This window comes from Callorhinus ursinus, unplaced genomic scaffold (assembly GCF_003265705.2).
Source record: "Callorhinus ursinus isolate GAN/ISIS: 27379988/994484 unplaced genomic scaffold, GSC_fseal_2.0 scaffold30, whole genome shotgun sequence".
Taxonomy (NCBI): Eukaryota; Metazoa; Chordata; class Mammalia; order Carnivora; family Otariidae; genus Callorhinus; species Callorhinus ursinus.
Genome location: NW_027397092.1, coordinates 16,748,424 through 16,766,283, shown reverse-complemented (window position 1 = coordinate 16,766,283; position 17,860 = coordinate 16,748,424). Strand labels below are relative to the sequence as shown.

At 42.3% G+C, this 17,860-nt stretch overlaps 1 protein-coding gene across 5 annotated transcripts in view; it reads left to right on the top strand.

Moving 5' to 3' along the window:
- The first annotated feature begins 1,942 nt into the window (after nucleotides 1–1,942).
- KIF3A (kinesin family member 3A) overlaps nucleotides 1,943–17,860 on the top strand; it is a 62,971-nt gene continuing 47,053 nt past the window's right edge. Inside the window, exons 1-2 of one of the 5 annotated variants that reach the window (XM_073878650.1) lie at nucleotides 1,943–2,055; nucleotides 10,325–10,598. In XM_073878650.1, coding sequence (XP_073734751.1) covers nucleotides 10,409–10,598 — 190 coding nt within the window. In that variant the 5' untranslated portion in view covers nucleotides 1,943–2,055; nucleotides 10,325–10,408. Of the gene's footprint in view, nucleotides 2,056–6,992; nucleotides 7,400–7,536; nucleotides 7,895–10,324; nucleotides 10,599–17,860 lie in introns of those variants that run through there. The other 4 variants (XM_073878651.1, XM_073878648.1, XM_025860898.2 and 1 more) reach the window with 4 other exon arrangements.

Genomic DNA, 17,860 nt, shown 5'->3' with positions numbered 1-17,860 from the left:
GTGGACGTTAGGCCACCTGGTTTGGGAGGCCTTTCTCCTAGCTCAACAGCAGAGGCTTCTGTCTAGTGGGAGGCGGCATCGAACATCAACCAAGGAGGTAAGATCCATCTGCTAGGAGGTCAGGCCTCTGGGTCTGCTGGACCAGGAGAATTCAGTTGTTCTAAGTGCCCATTTGTGGGTGTCTGGGGTGCAGTAAGGCTAAAGAAGGGACTGCAGAGATCCTGGGAAGTTAATGAATTTTCCAACATGCCCAACATTCCTAAGGACACAGCCTTTTCAGGAAGTCTGAGTGCTCCCGTGTTACACTCCTCTACCTCAAAAGCAGCCCAGAGCCGACTGCCACGGACGCCTACCTCCTCTTCTTCATTAACTTTGGCAGCGAGTCTCAAGGAAGTAATCATGGCACACTGGAGTATTCTCTCTCTTATCTGCAGTATGGAACAAACACATTTGAGCAGAACATAAATGCCAGAGACAAATGGTAAAGCATTGGTGGGTTTCTTTAGGAAATTACATTTTTTCCTTTTTTCAAAAAGAGATTGATTGTATTCCTCCACAAGTTAGTGCCATTTTTAGATTTGACCAGTGAATGAATATGCTCCTGATTTCAGAACCACAAGGGACTAGTCAATAGTTCTTTGTTAGAGGAATGAGTGATGGGAAATGCAGCACCATCTCAGGGAACATCCCATCCTGGCCTCAGGTTGCACCGGGCCGGTGCAGACAAGCACACCTTATCTCATCTCACGGTAAGTCCTCTCCCCACCAAGTCCTCTCGGAAGGCCATACCACACTGAGCCGGACAGGCACGGGAGCGCGATGTAAAGAGATTCCTATTACAGTTCTACCATTTGGAGCAAGTCCCTTCGTTTGCGAGCTGAGCATCTGGGATAGCAGAGGTCGGTTTCCTCTCCCACCCCATTACCATCCTCACAGGCCTCCCTCCCTTTAACGAAACCAGGCGGCGGCCGAAGGTAGTGAGGGCCAGGTTAAAAGAGGCCTGGGAGAAGTCAAAAATGTTCTTAAGCTCCAGGAGCCACAACACGAGGTCCCGGACCCTGTGGCAGATCTCGACCTGCCAGAAAGAGGGGGTAGGGGAGGGCCAGGAAGGTCGTGGGTGGCCAGTCTCGGTCCGCCCGTGGCGCAGGTCTGCCGAAGGTGACCGGAGGAGCTGTGAGGAGTCCCTGCACCTTACGCTGCGGTGGGCCTAAGTGCTTTTCCGTTGCCCCGCGGCTCAGGGGTCGAGACGGCCCTCCTCCTCGGCGAGAGCGGCCCGCGAGTCCCGCCTCGTGCCTCGTGCCCCGCCCGCACCGGGGGCAGGTCCCGGCGCCCCGGGTGCTGCTCACCTGGGCGCCGGCGCAGGTGGAGCCCGGCCGCGTCCCATGCGCGCGCGGGGAAGGGGGTGAACGCGCTCCCGGGAGGCCCCCGCCCTGGGCCCGCTACCTGGGGTTGGCCGCCCCGCCGCAGGCGCGCCTCGCGACCCAGCGCCAGTTGCAGGTGGGCGACCAGCCGGCGCAGGTCCAGAGGGCCTCCCCGGTCCCAGGGAACCGGCCAGGGCGCGGGCCCGACGGGGGCCCGTCGGGCCCGCGGACCCGGAGCGGCGCAGAGGGCAGGGGCCGCAGCTCGGGGTCCTCTCCGGGCCGGCGCGCGGAGCCGCCCTCCCGAAGCCATGGCGGGCGCCGCGTCCCGGGTGTGAGACCCGCCATAGCCGGCCTTTTACAACCCGGCGCCCGGGACTTGCAGCCGGGGGGCCACGCGGGAGCGGGGCGGGGCAGGCTCTCGGGATCCGGCCCAGCCCCGGCCCGCAGCTGCCCCTGGCGCGCCCAGCCCGCCGAGCTTCGGCCCTGGCTCTCGGGGCGCGGCGCCCCGAGCGCGCGCAGGTGGGCGAGGGATCCCCTCTCCCCGCGCTCCCCGCCCACTGTGAGCTTCTTTCCCGCCCGGAGCCCGCGCCCCGGGACCGGGCAGCTGGTGACCACGCCGGCCCGGGAGAAGGACACCCGGCCGCCGACCCTGCGTCTTACCTCACAGGACGTTTTGGGGGGCACACAGGACCGGGTAAGTGAAGCGTCAAGAGCGCCCCTCAGTCAGACAAGCATGAGAGGGGATTCTGACTCTGTGCGATCTGTAGGTGACTTGAGCTCTCAGTCTCGGTTACTTCGTCCCTTAAAAAGCGACAATATCTTCCTCGCAAAGTACTTCCTTCATGCGTACCTTTTTTTTTTTTCCCGATCAGCAGTTATTCAGTGGAAGGCCTACAGTGTGTTAGGACACGACAGTGAATAAAATAGACATGGAATTTGCATTCTAGCCAGGAAAGATAGATAATAAACCTGAGTAGAATCCCAGCGATTTCCCTTCTAAGTATATGCTCAACAGAAATTCATATATGTGCACCAAAAAGACACCTACATAATGTTCAGGGCAGTGGTATTTGTAATAGCCCCGAAAGTCCATCAGCAATTGAATGAGATAAACAAATTGTTGCGTGTTCACACAATGGCATACTACACCACACTGAAAAAGAATGGACGAATGCTATTACCCAACAAGAAAGAATCGCACAAGCATAATACTGAATGTGGAGGGACAGGTACAAAAGACGTCATACTGGATGATTCCATTAATATAAAATGTAAGAACAAGAAAAAAATCTATAACGTTAAGACTTAAGATAATGGTTACCGTTAGGGGGCAGTGGATGGTAACTGGGAAGGATCGCAGGGACCTTCTAGGGGGATGGTAATGTTCCGTTTCTTGATTTAGATGCTGATTACACACATGGGTTCACTTTGTGAAAACTGACCAAGCTGTGCATTTATGATTATTGCACTTTTCTTTATTTAAGATATACTTCATTAAAAACGTACTTTACGGGGCGCCTGGGTGGCTCAGTCGTTGGGCGTCTGCCTTCGGCTCAGGTCATGGTCCCAGGGTCCTGGGATCGAGCCCCGCGTCGGGCTCCCTGCTCCGCGGGAAGCATGCTTCTTCTTCTCTCACTCCCCCTGCTTGTGTTCCCTCTCTCGCTGTCTCTCTCTCTCTCTCTGTCAAATAAATAAATAAAATCTTTTTAAAAAATGTACTTTACATTAAATTTACATTAAAATACATGGGAATGTCAGAAGGAGAAGAAAGGGGAAAAGGAACAGAAGAAATATTTCAAGTGGTAATGACTGAGAATTTCCCCAGGTAATACCAGACACCAAACCACAGAACCAGGAAGCCCAGAGAACACCAAGCAGGGTAAGTGCCCCAAAATGATACCTAGGCATGTTGTATTCAAACTACAGAAAACCAAAGATAAAGAAAAAATTTTGAAAGAAGCCTGAGTGGGAGAAAGAAACTTTCTTTATAAAAGAGCAAAGAATTACATTGCATTTCTCTTCAGAGATCATGCAAGCAAGAAGAAAGTGGATTGAAATATTTAAAGTGTTGAGAGAAAAAAACTATCAACTTGGAATTCTGTATCTAATAAAATTATCTTTCAAAAGTGCTACGAAATAAAGATCTTGTATGTACAGGAACCTGCGGAATCCACTAAAAAAGTCTTAGAAGTAATCAACAAGGGCGCCTGGGTGACTCGGTTGGTTAAGTGACTGACTTCAGCTCAGGTCATGATCCTGGAGTCCCTGGATCGGGTCCCTGCTCAGCAGGGAGTCTGCTTCTCCCTCTGACCCTCCCCCGTCTCATGTGCTCTCTCTCTCAAATAAATAAATAAATAAATAAATAAAATCTTTAAAAAAAAAGAAATAATAAACAAGTTCATGAAGGTTCAGAGCACAAGGTCAATGTACTAGAAAAAAATCAATTTTATTTTTATACAATACCAATGAACAATCTGAAAATAACTCCATTTCAGTGGTATAAAAAAGAATAAAATATTTAAGAATATAACAAAAAGTGCAGCATTTATACATTGAAAACTCCAAAACATCACTGAAAGAAATTAAAGAAGACCTAAGTAAATGGAAAGACATTCCATGTTCATAGATTAAAAGACTTACATTGTTAAAATGGCAATACTTACCAAATTGATCTGTAGATTCAACATAATCTATTAAGTTTCCAGCTGCCCTTTGGTGGAAGTTTACAAGGTCCTTCCAAAACTTCAGTGGAAATGCAAGGGTATCAGAGTAGCCACAACAATCTTGAAAAAGCAGAAAAAGGATGGAGACCTCAAACTATATGACTTCAAAACTTACCACCAACCTATAGCAATCAAGATAGTACAGTACTGGCATTAGGTTAGTCATTTAGACCAATGGAATTGAATTGAGTCTAGGATTCAACAGTCACATTCACGATCAATTGATTTTTGACAAGGGTGCCACAGTAGTTCAGTGGAGGAAAGAATAGGCTTTTCAGCAAATGGTGATGGGACAGCAGGATATTCATAAACAGAAAAATGAGGCTGGATCTTTATACCATATACAAAAATAATTCAAAATATATCATAGATCTACATGTAAAAGCTAAAACTATAAAATTCTGATAAAAAATAAGTCTTCATGACCTTGGGTTAGGAAATGGTTTGTTAGATATGTACCAAAAGTACAATGAAAGAAACAAACAAACAAACAAAAAGAAAAATACATAAATTGGGTTTGATCTAAATTAAAAACTTTTGAGCTTCAAAGAACACGCTCCAGAAATTAAAAAGACAACCCACAGAATGGGAGAAAAAATTATGCATGTTGTATTTCTGAAAAGTGACTTGTATTTAGGATTTAGAAAGAACCCTTGCAACTTAATAATGAAAAGACAAATAAAATGGGCAAAGATTTGAATGGACATTTCTCCAAAGAAGACATTCAAATGGTCAATAAGCACATGGAAAGAGGGGCATCATTAGTTATCAAGGAAGTGTAAATCCAAACCATCATGAGATGCTATTTTACAGCAGTAGGAGGGCTGTAGTCAAAAGACAAGAAAACAAGAGTCGGGGAGGATGTGGAGGAATTGTGAACCTCATATATTGCTGATGAGAATATAAAATTGCTGGTGGTGTGGCCACTGTAGAAAACAGCTCAGCAGTTCCTCAAAATGTTAAACATTAGAGTGACTGAATGACCCGGCAATTCCACTTGTAGGCATATTAGACCCAAGAGATATGAAACGTGTTCACACAAAAACCTACACAGCAGCAATACTCATAATGGCCAAGAAGTAGAAACAACCCAAATGTCTGTCAACTGACAAATGTATAAAAATGTGGCATATCCACACAATGGAATATTACTCAGCCATTAAAAGTAAAGAATTGCTGGTATATGCCACAATAGGGTTGAAGCTTGAAAACATTACTCTAAGTGATAGAAATCACTCAAAAAAGGCCACATATTGCATCCTTCAATTTATATGAAATGTCTCAAATAGGCAAGAGAGACAGAAAGTTGATTGGTGTTTGCCTAGGGCTGGGATGTTGAAGAGGAGGGGGTGGGGGGTGAATGGGAGTGACTGCTATGATTATAGAATTTCTTTTTGGGGTGATGAAAATGTTTTGATTGTGGTTGTGGTCTATGTATAATAATAAAAACCATTTAAGTTTACATTTAAATTGGTGAATTGTATGTGTGATTATATCTCAATAAGACAGGGTATATGTATATACATAATATATGTATCATATATACAGTGTATTAGATGGTGATAAGTACTATGGAGAAATGCGAAATACGGAGAAGAGATAAGACTGGGGCTAAAAGTTGAAATTTTAAGTAGAGAGATCATTGTAGGGCTCATTGAGAAGGTGATGTGTGAACAAAGACATTCTGAAAGGGGTGAGGGAGTCAGGTGGATATGTAGGGGGAGAGCTTTCCAGGGCCTGGGTTTGGATCTGGGCTTTGTCACTGCCCATATATCTGACCTTGGACAAGTTACATAATGGCTCTGAGCCTGGGTTTCTTATCTGTAAAATAGTTGTTCCTATTTTCTAGTAAAATGACTAATAGTACCTATTTCAGAAGGCTATTATATGGATTAAATTAATAATAAAAAAGAAAGTAAAGCACTTAGAACAGTACACTGACACTAAGTCAAATGCTTTATAGTTGTTTTTATTAGCTCCTACTGCAAGTGCAAAAGCCCTTGCCTTCTAAGATGGAGCGGTGCCCAGAATGTCTGTTGAATCAAGAAGGCCAAGCGGAGCTGGTACAGAATAATGAGCAAGAGGGAAGATTGTAGGAAATGGGGAGAGGGTCTGTGACTTTTAGTCTCTGAGATAGGTAATCATTGGCAGGTTTTGAATACAGAAAAGACACTATCTGATTCATGTTTTAACACCATCACTCTGGCTCCTGTGTTGAAAACATACTAAAAGGGGACAAGGATGCACTCAAGGAAACCAGTTTTGGGCTATTGTGGTAATACACATGCGAGGTGGTGGTGATAGTGAGAAGTGGTCAGATTCTGGTTCTACTTTAAAGGTAGAAACAAGCTCTACTGAAAGATTGGGCCTTGGGTATGAGGGAAAGAGACTGTACTGTGACCTAAGCAATTGTCAGAATTCAGTTTAGATTTATTATGCTGAGGGAAGTATGAGAAGGCGCCTTTTTTTTTTTTAACGTTTGGAGGTGGGGCGGGGTGGGGATGGGCAGTAATATAGTGAGTAACAGTGTGTGTGGGTGGGGGCGGGAATCAACCTTTCAGTTTTGGACATGATAATCTTGAAATGTCTATTGCACATCCAAGCGCAGTAGTTGGTGTTCAGAGCAGAGGTTTGGACAGGAAAGAGGATAGATCATTGGTTCTTTCACAAATAATTAGTGAAAATCTGTCCTATGCTAGGTCCTATTCTAAGTCCTATTCTAGGCTCTGGAGATACTTGTGAGAAAACAGACAAAGCTCCTCCTAACTTCATGTGTAATAGAGATACGGGTTTTATAAACAAGTCAGCAATCAAGCGCATTAATGAGATGGACACGGTGTACAATTGCTTGTATTTATATGTTTGTGTATTTATTTATTTGTTTATTTGCTATGGTTGTTTTCAGTATTGGGAGTACTGCAAGAGCCAGAAGACTAGCGGTGCGACCTAGGAAAACCTCCCTCTTCCGACCGGTGGCAGCCAGGTATCCCCGCCCCAATGCGGGCCAGATTTCTAGCGCAGCCGACCGGCAGGATTGCGCAGGCGCGGCCTCAGTCTGGCGTCCTAGGCGACGACTCCGAAAGCCTCGGCGCAGGCGTAATTCAGGAGGCCGAGGGAGCGTGAGGCCGGGGATGAGGCGGGGCGAGCTCGGAGTGCGCTTGCGCACTGCCTGCTCTCGCCCGAGGAGCCGCAGTCTCGAGAGCGCCAAGGCGGTGTTTCGGTAGTCGCTGGCAAACCTCTCCCGCGAACCCGGCCCCGTTGGACTGCGCCCAGGGCGGGGACCTCCGCCGGGCACAGGAGGGAGCCACGATGCCGGTGAGGAGAGTCGCTCAGTGGCTGGGGTTCCTCATCCCAGCGGCCTGGCTCGGGGGCGCGGCCGTTGCCATGGAGGCGCGGATCAGGCAGGCGGCCGGGGTGGGGCGGGGCAGGGTCCGGCTCTGCGGGCCCGAGCGGTTGGGTAGCCTGGGGGGTGGGCTCCGTGGCCCGCGAGGTTCCAGCCGGTCCTGGGAGGGGCCCCGGACAGGCCCTGCCGCCTTCGCGGGTGCTGCATCCCGCAGGGCCTGCGCTGCTTGACATAAAGGCACAGCGCCAGAGGATGCGCTCTCGCTCCCAGCCCTGCTAGCTGAGTAGGGCGTCTGGGAGCGGCCGCAGGGGGTCGGCTTTGGATGCTCCGCACCTGGTGGGATCTGTACGCCGCGCAGCCGACCCTTGGGTGGTAGCAGAACGAGAGCTGCTTGCTTTTACTCCAGCCCTGGACTCGAGCTGTCATTTCTCTCGTGGTACTTTAGCTCACAGTGCAGAATGTAACCCGTAGGTGTCTTTGTGTGTGAGGGGGGTGGGGGGGTGGTATGTTTGTCTTGTAGGATTTCACAGAGTGTTACCGTACACTTAACAGGGGGCGTCCTAAGTCCCATATAGGGTCATGGAGAACACGTGGGCTTTGGTCGGTTTTCTACTGGTTGCGAGACCTGGGACAATTATTTAATCTTTCTGGGTCCTTAGTTCCCACATAATTAAACTGTTTCTCATGGGATTTTATCAGGATGAAATAAGGTAATGCACAGCGGAATTGAAGGACAGTGCTTGACATTTAGCATTAAATGCCCAATATTTGTTCCGTGTCGTTGCTTTCAAATTACTGGTTCCCATTCAGCTGATATCAGGCATCAACCACATGTTAGGCACTGGAGGCAAAATACTGAGCAAAACCAGCCAGGTTCTTGAACTTGGGAAGACAGAAGCTTGCCTTCATGGCCAGAGGTGAAAGTCATGTTGATAGACAAGATGCTTATTCATGAAGCGAATGGGTGGCATGTAATAGGAAGTAGATTCTAGTGAATTGTGAAGTGTTCCCATGTAGGAGGAATGCTGGCCTACAGACGTCAGATCATCTTTTCTTTTTTCAAGAGAATATAGAAATTGTTATTTTTACGAAATTTCTCTATTTTTTAAAAATTTTAACAACTAATTCAAAAATATTCTTAAGTGCTATGAGCCAAATAAAAGATAAATGTTTTTTATATAACCAGTTGGCAACCTTTGGTGTAGACAGATAGGACAGACATTAATCAAATAAGGAGCAAACAAAAGCAGAATTGAAACTGGTGGTAGAACAAAAGCAGAATTGAAACTGGTGGTAGATGATGGAGGGAGAAGGGTGCTCTCAGGGCCTATACCAGAATTTGACCTAGTTAGGGAAGTCGTCCCAAGTGAAGTGGCTGTTTTGCTGAGACCTGAGAATAAGTGAAGGGGAGAGTGAGGAATGTTCTAGGCAGGAGGAACAGCACATGGAGAGGCCTGTGGTAAGAAAGGGCATGGTGACAAGAAAAGGCTTAAAAAAAGCTAATGGGGCAGTGGCTAGGAAAGCCAAGCAGGGTGGCTTGGGAAATAAGGCTGGACAAGTAGACATGGGCCAGAGCCAGGTCTTCCAGACCACCTTAAGGATTGTGATTTTTATCCTGAGATCTGTGGGAAACAATGGGTTTAAGTAAGGGAGCAACATGATTAAATTTTTATTGAGGCTGACTGCTCTGTAGAGAACAGACTGTAGGAGAACCTAACTAGATGCCGGTGTCCAGTTTAGGGTAGGATCATGGTGACCTAGACTTAGGTGGTGAAAGCAGAGATGGGGAGAAGTGTGTTGTATTGATACTGTTCAGCTAAACTATTGAACTTCACTTCAGTGACAGGATTGTATTTTTTTAATTGAAGTATAATTGACATATAACACAATAATTTCATCTGTACAACATGATTTGATATTTGTGTACCTTGTGAAATAATCCCCACAGTGAGTCTAGTGACCATTCATCACCATTGAGTTACAACATTTTTTTCTTATGATGAACAATTTCAAGATATATTCTTTTAGCAACTTCCAAATATGCAGCGGTGTACTACTGACTATAGTCACCATACTGTATATTATTTATACATGACTTATTTTATAACTGGAGATTTGTACCTTTGATCTCTTTCACCCATTTTGTCCACCTCTGCACTCCACTGCCCTCTGGCAACCACCAGTCTGTTCCCTGTGACTTTTGTTTTGTTTGTTCCTCTGTTTTGTTTTTTAGATTCCACATGTAAGTGTCTTTGCTTAGGGTTATATTTTAACATAGATAGTTAATCATAAAATTTCAAAAATTGAAACTTTACATATGCAGATGTTCATAAGGTTAGAGGGATACTAAAACATTTCTCTCTGCCATTGGACTTTGTTTGCTGCGTTTCATTTCATGTTGTCTTCTATAGAGAAGAAAGGCTACATATGTTACATGGTAAGAAACATTTTACTGATGCATTGTAGAAAATAAAACTCAAAGTCTCAGGGGAACACAGGACCTACCACTATATTCTTGATTAAAGTTGTTAACCATGTTCACATGTATTTTCCTTCAGGCAGGAAACTCAGAGGAAGTCAGGGACTTTTGTGGAGAAAGACAGTCCATAATATACTGATTCATTTTCTGCTTGAACAGCATTTATTTACTATAAATGTAAATTAGGCTTTCTTACTCATTTGTATCGTAAAAGAAACTATTTGCCTTTTCATATCATTTAATAAGCCTTTCCTATAGAGCTGTAAGATCTGTAATTGCATTTAACAAATATTTGTGGAGTGCTTAATATGTGCAAGGCACTGGGATGGCACAGTAGCCTTTTTCAAATTTGAAATTTAATTTGCTGAAGGTAAAAGTAAATGTTCTTTCCATTATTTGTGAATATTTTCTCCACCAGATCAATAAATCAGAGAAGCCTGAAAGCTGTGATAATGTGAAGGTGGTTGTTAGGTGCCGGCCCCTCAACGAGAGAGAGAAATCAATGTGCTATAAACAGGCTGTCAGTGTGGATGAGATGAGGGGAACTATTACTGTACATAAGACTGATTCTTCCAACGAACCTCCAAAGACATTTACTTTTGATACTGTTTTTGGACCAGAGAGTAAACAACTTGATGTTTATAACTTAACTGCCAGACCTATTATTGATTCTGTTCTTGAAGGCTACAATGGTGAGTATATTGTTCACTGTTTCTTAACTTTATCAAGGTATTAATACCCTATAAATTCATCCATTGTAATTGTACACTTTGATGAGTTGTAGTAAATACATACAGTTGTGAAACCATCACCACAATCCAGTTTTATGACCCCTCAAAGTTCCTATATGTCCCTTTGCAGTCCCATCTCCAGTCATCCATTGACCTGCTTTTGTCTATAGTTCTGTCTTTGCTCGAAATTTCATGTAAATCAAATCATACCCTATCTCATCTTTCTAACCTGTTTTCTTTCAGTTGTATAATGTTGTTGAGGGTCAACCATGTTATTGTATGTATCAGTACTTTGTTCCTTTTTAATGCCGAATTGTATGAATATACCACCTTTTACGATCTTCAATGAAAATCTGGATTGTTCCAATTTTGGGGCAATTATATATAGTCCTGCTATGAACAACATTCTTTTATAGAAAGTTCTTTGTGCAAATAAGTTATAAAGTTTCTCTTGGGTAGATACCTAGAAGTAGAATTGGTGGGTCATATGGTTAATGTGTATTTATCTTTTGAAGAAATTGCCAAACTATTTTCCAAAGTGGTGACTATTAATTTTTTTCCCCACCAGGGTGTTAGGAGGGTTCTTTTAGTTCCTTCACATTCTCACCAACATTTAGATTGTCAGTCTTTTTAATGACAGCCGTTCTAGAGGATCTGTAATAGTATCTTATTGTTTTAACTTACATTTCCATAACAGTGTTGAGCATTTAATCACGTACGTATTAGCCCTTTGTATATCTTTTAAAATATTTTACCCTCTGGGGCGCCTGGGTGGCTCAGTCATTAAGCGTCTGCCTTCGGCTCAGGTCATGATCCCAGGGTCCTGGAATCGAGCCCCGCATCGGGCTCCCTGCTCTGCGGGAAGCCTGCTTCTCCCTCTCCCACTCCCCCTGCTTGTGTTCCCTCTCTCACTGTGTCTCTCTCTATCAAATAAATAAGTAAAGTCTTTTAAAAAAACAATTTACCCTCTTTTCAGTTTCATTGCCTATGTTATTGAGTCATGCTTTTTATACATTCTGGATTCAAATATTTTGATCAGATAAGTGATTTGGAAATATGTTCGTCCAGTATGTGGCTTGTATTTTCATTTTTTAAATGGTGTCTTTTGAAGAGAAAAGATTTTGAGTTTTGATTAAGTCCAGTTTATCATTTTTTTTCTTTTATCATCATGCTTTCATTGACATAGGCAGGAAATATTTGCTGAACCCAAGACCAAAAAGATTTTCTCTTATGTTTTTATCCAGAAGTTGTAAACATTGTATGTCTTACAGTTTGGTCTGTGATTCATTTTGAGTTAATTTTTATTAAGGGTGTAAGTTCTTTGCCTTTTATTTCCCCCCTTCTGACCTATGGATATCCAGTTGTTGCAGCACCATTCGTTAAGACTATCCTTTCCCTATTGAATAAACTTGGTGCTCTTGTCAAAAATCAACAGCCTACAGTTGCGTGGGTTTATTTCTGGATTGTCTATTCTGTTCCATGTCTATCCTGTTTTTATTACTGTAGGTTTATATGTTGGAATTAGGTAGTGTCTGTTCTCTGGCTTTATTATTCTTTTTCAAAATTGTTTTGGCTTTTCTGGATCCTTTGCATTTTCACATAAATTTTAGAATTACCTTGTCACTTTCCACAAAACAAAAAACAAAAACAAAAAACCTACTGGGATTTTGGTAGGGATTGTGTTGAATTGTTATTCTGACAATATTGAGTCTTCTAATCCAGAACATGGCATCTCTCTTCATTTATTTATATCTTGTTTAATTTCTCTCATCAGCATTTTGTTGTAGTTTTTAATGTACAGGTCTTGTCCTTGCTTTGATAAATTTATTCCTAAGTATTTTTTTTACCTGTTTCCTTTTTTTTTTTTTTATAGATTTTATTTACTCATTCATGAGAGAGGCAGAGGGAGAAGCAGGCGCCCTGCAGAGCAGGGAGCCCGATGTGGGACTCGATCCCAGAACTCTGGGATCATGACCTGTGCCAAAGGCAGATGCTTAACTAACTGAGCTACCCAGGCACCCTCCTTTTTCTTTAAAGATTTTTATTTATTTGTTAGAGAGAGAGGCAGAGAGCATGCACGCGCACACAAGCAGGGGAAGGGGCAGAAGGAGAGGGAGAAGCAGACTCCCCTGCTGAGCAGGGAGCCCGATGGAGGGCTTGATCCCAGGACTCCGGGATCATGACCTGAGCCGAAGGCAGACGCTTAATCGACTGAGCCCCCCAGGTGCCCTACCTCTTCCTTTTTTAAATTTAAATTCTAGTTAACATACAGTGTATTCCTAAGTGTTTTTGATGCTTTTGTGAATACAATTATTATTATAATTTCATTCTTAGAATTGTGTATTTTTGATACATAGAAGTGCAGTTGATTATTTTAGTAGTCGTAGAATTCACTACTTTAACCATTTTACAATATACAAGTCAGGGGTTTTAGTACCTTCATAGTGTTCTGTAACTGTCACTGTTATCTGTTTCCAGAACATCTCCATCACCCCCAAAAGAAACTGTGTATCTATTAGCAGTTACTCCCAGTTTTGCTCCCTCCTGCCCTGGCAACTATGTATTTACTTTTTTTTTTTTTTTTTTTTAAGATTTTATTTATTTATTAATGAGAGACAGAGAGAGAGAGAGAGAGAGAGAGAGAGAGAGAGAGAGAGAGAGGCAGAGGGAGAAGCAGGCTCCCTCAGAGCGGGGAGCCCGATGTGGGACTCGATTCCAGGACCCTGGGATCATGACCTGAGCTGAAGGCAGACGCTTAACCATCTGAGCCACCCAGGCGCCCATGTATTTACTTTCTATGTGTATGAGTTTGCCTGTTCTGGACATTTCATTTAATAGAATCATATGCTATACAGTCTTTTTTTTTTTTTTTTTTGCTATACAGTCTTTTATGTATGCCTTTTTTTACTTGGTATAATGTTTTCAGTGTTCTTTTACATTATAGTATGTATCAGGACTGCATTTTTTTTTTTTAAGATTTTATCTGAGAGAGAGCACAAGCAGGGGGGAGGAGCAGAGGGAGAGGGAGAAGCAGAGGCCCTGCTCAGCAGGGAGCCTGATGTGGGGCTCCATCCCAGGACCCCAGGATCATGACCCCAGCCGAAGGCAGAGGCTTAACCAACTGAGCCACCCAGGTGCCCCAGGACCGCATCTTTTAATGGTCAATTAATTCCCTAGGATTTTCTTTTCTTTTCTTTTTTTTTTTTTAAGATTTTATTTATTTATTTGACAGAGAGACAGGGAGAGAGGGAACCAAGCAGGGGGAGTGGGAGAGGGAGAAGCAGGCCCCCCGCCGAACAGGGAGCCCTGTGTGGGGCTTGATCCCAGGACTCTGGGACCATGACCTGAGCTGAAAGCAGATGCCTAACGACTGAGCCACCCAGGCGCCCCTAGGGTTTCCTATATACAAGAGTGTGTTACCTTCAAATAGAGATAGTACAATTTCTTTCTTTCCCATCTTTTTGTTACCTGAATTGCACTGGCTAGAACCTCCAGTACAGTGTTGAATACGAGTGGTGAGAATGGACATTTTTGTTTTGTTCCAGATCTTAGGGAGAAAGCATTCACTGTTTTACCAGTAAGGATAATGTTATCTATAGATATTTATCTGATTAAGTTCCCCTCTGTTCTTGGTTTGTCCTCCCGCCCCCACCGTAGGAATGGATTTTGGATCTTGTCAAATGCATTTTTTTCTGCACCTGTTGATGAAATCATCTTTTTTATTTAATTTGTTAATATTTTCGGTTACATTGATTGTAAATGTGAAACCAGTCACACCACTTGGTTATGGTATATTATTCTTTTGTATGTTGTTAGATTTGATATGCTAAAATTTTGTTTAAACTTTTTTGTCTATGTTCAGGAGAGATATAGTAGTTTTCTTGTAATGTCTTTGTCTGGTTTTGGTATCAGGATAATGCTAATTTCATAGAATGAGTTGGAAAGTATTCCCTCCTTTTTAATCATATGGAAAAATTTGTCCAGAATTAGTATTATATGTTCCCTAAGTGTTTGGTAGAATTTACCAGTGAAGCCAACTGGGCCTGGAGTATTTTTTTGTGAGAAGGTTTTTAAAGATTTAATGTCTTTAATAATATAGGGGTTTTTGAGTTACTTTTCTTTTAGTGAGCTCTGGAAGTTTACTCTCAATGGAATTTGTCTCTTTCATCTAAGTTTTTGAATTTATTGGGAAAAAGTTGTTTATATCAATCCTCTATTTTTCCTTTGTTAGAATGTGGTGATGAAATCTTTCTCTGCTATTGGTATATGTTATTTGTGTCATCTCTTTTTCTTGTGGTTAGTCTGGCAGAGGACTAATAAAGTAGGAGTAGGTTCTCCTACTTCCTCTTTTTCTGCTTATGGTGGAAGCTGAGGTCATTGTTTTGAGACCTTCCTAACTTTCTAATACGGAGATTTAATTCTATGAATTACCCCTTAAGTACTGCTTTAGTGGCGTTGTACAGATTTTGACATACTGTGTTTTCATTTTCATGCAGTGCAAGGTACTTTCTCCCTTCCCACTTGATTTCTTCTTTGATCCTTGGGTTATTTAGAAATGTGTTAATTTCCAGATAATTTGAGATTTTCCAGAAATCTTTCTGTTACTGATGTCTAGTTTAATCCCGTTTTAGTCAGAGAACATACTATGTAAAACTTGAATCTTTTGAAATTAGAGACTTGTTTATGACCCAGAATAAGTTTATTATTAAATGTTTGTACATTCTTGAAAAGACTATGTATTTTGCTGTTGTTGGATAGAGCATTCTATCTATAAATGTTCATTACATCAATTTGCTTGATAGTATCATTCAAATTTTCTACTTAATTATTTTCTGTTTTGTCTATCGAGTACTGACACGGGTATTGAATTCTCTTACAATATTTTTGTATTTGCCTCTTCCTTTCAGTTCTATCACTTTTTATTTGATGTATTTTGAAACCCTGTGAGTAGGTGCATAAATGCTTAGGAGTTTCAAGTCCCCTTCATACGTTAACCTCATTTTCATTATGAAATTACTCTATCCATAGCAATGTTCTTTATTCTGAAACCTCCTTTGGTATTAATATAGACATTTTAACTTTCTTTCGATTTAGTGTTAACATGGTATATCTTCGTTCATCTTTTTTACTTTTAACATATTTGTGTTTTTATATTGAAAGTGCATTTCTAGAATGTAGTTATACTGGAGGTCACTAAGATTACCCCACATTCAGAGCTTGGTAGGAGAAGTCAAGGGTCTCAGGATATAATTGTACTTACAGCTTTGGTTTATTAGAGCAAAAAAGATACCGAAAAAAGAAAACAAAAAAACAGCAAGGAGAAAAGGTGCATGGAGGGAAGCAGGTAACAAACTTCCCAGAGTCCTCTCCTAGTGGGCACACAGGATGTGCTTAATTCGGCTACCATTTAATGTGACGATACTTGTGAAATCTTGTCTGTCAGAGAAGCTCTGTAAGAGACACAGTGTCCCAGGTTTTTGTTGGAGCCTGCTCATGTAGGCACCCTCAGCCTCGCACTTGCCAAGATCCCACACTCATAGAAGAAGGAAAGCAAGTGTTTGGTGTAAACCGCCTTGTTTATACAGTTTAGGCATAATGAGCTACTCTACTTGTTAGGGATTGGCGAGACCCCTCCCTAAATCCAAATTATCAGATGCTGGTCAAAAGCGAAACTTGAAAGCAGGCCTCTCAAAGAGTAGTAGCCCCAGATCTGTTAGCTCTCTTCTGCACGGCATTGTATAGTTGGTAGTGTTTTGTTGTTGGTGGTGGTGTTTTCTTGCTGTCTCTGCTTCTTAATTGGGTTATCAAAACCATTTGTGTCTTGCTGTTGGTTTTCTCTTGGCCCTCTTTTCCTTTTTATGCCTTCCTTTGTATTATTTCTATTATTCCATTCTGTCTTCTCTCTTGGCTTATAGCAATACCTGTTTGTTTTATTTTAGTGGTTGCTTTAAGGTTTATAGTATAAATCTTTAATATAGCACACTTTATCATCAAGTGATATTATGCTACCTTTCGTAGAGTAAAAAAAATGTTTTTAAACTATACTTCTAGTTGTCTCCTCCCAAGTTTTGTGGCGGTGTTGTTGCACATTTACTTCTACGTGTTATAAACTCCAAACCATATTGTTGTTATTTTTGTTTAAACCATCAGTTGTCTTTTAAAGAGATTTAAATAACAGGAAAAAACGATTTTATTTTCTTCCTTATGGACTCACCATTTTTGGGACTCTCTATTCCTTCATGTAGATCCATATTTCCCATCTAGTATCACTGTTTCTGCATTGGGTAACTTCCTCAAATGTTTCTCAGAGTGCAAATCTACTGATGATTAATTCTTTCAGATTTTGTAGTCTAAAAAGTATTTATTTTGCCTTTGTTTTTTTTTTGTTTTTTTTTTTTTAAAGATTTTATTTATTTGACAGAGAGAGACACAGCGAGAGAGGGAACACAAGCAGGGGGAGGGGGAGAGGGAGAAGCAGGCTTCCCGCCCAGCCCACCGAGCAGGGAGCCCAATGCGGGGCTCGATCCCAGGACCCCGGGGTCATGACCCGAGCCGAAGGCAGACGCTTAACGACTGAGCCACCCAGGTGCCGCTTGCCTTTGTTTTTGAAAGAAATTTTCATGAGATGTAGGATTCTAGGTTGATAGTTTTTTCTTTTAATACTTGAAGAATATTCCTCTACTGTCATCTCGTTTGCCTTTTGTCCTACTGGAATTCTGCTTTCCTTATTTTGGTTCTTCTTTATATAACATGTCTTGCTCTGGTTGCTTTTAAGATTTTCTTCTATATCACTGGTTGTGAGCATTTTGATTATGTTGTGCCATGGTCTATTTTTCTTTGTTTCTGTGCTTACAATTCATTAAGCTTTTTGTATCTGTGAGTTTGTAGTTTTCATCAAATTTGGAAAATTTTCAGCCATATTTCTTCATATGTTTTTCCTGTTCCCATTCTCTCCTTGGGGGACTGCAATGACATGTATATTAAGCTGCTTGAAATTGTCCCACAGCTCATTGATGCTGTTTTTCTTTTTTCTATTTTTTTCTCTGTATTACATTTTTTACTGTTTCTGTTAGTATGTGTTAAAGGTAACTGACCTTGTATTCTGCGGTGTCTAATCTGCCTTTATTTCTTACCTGTTATGTTGTGCATTTCACACACTGTAGTTTTCATCCCTAGAAGTTTGATCTGGATCTTTGTTGTGTCTTCCATCCAAGTTCTTCCAA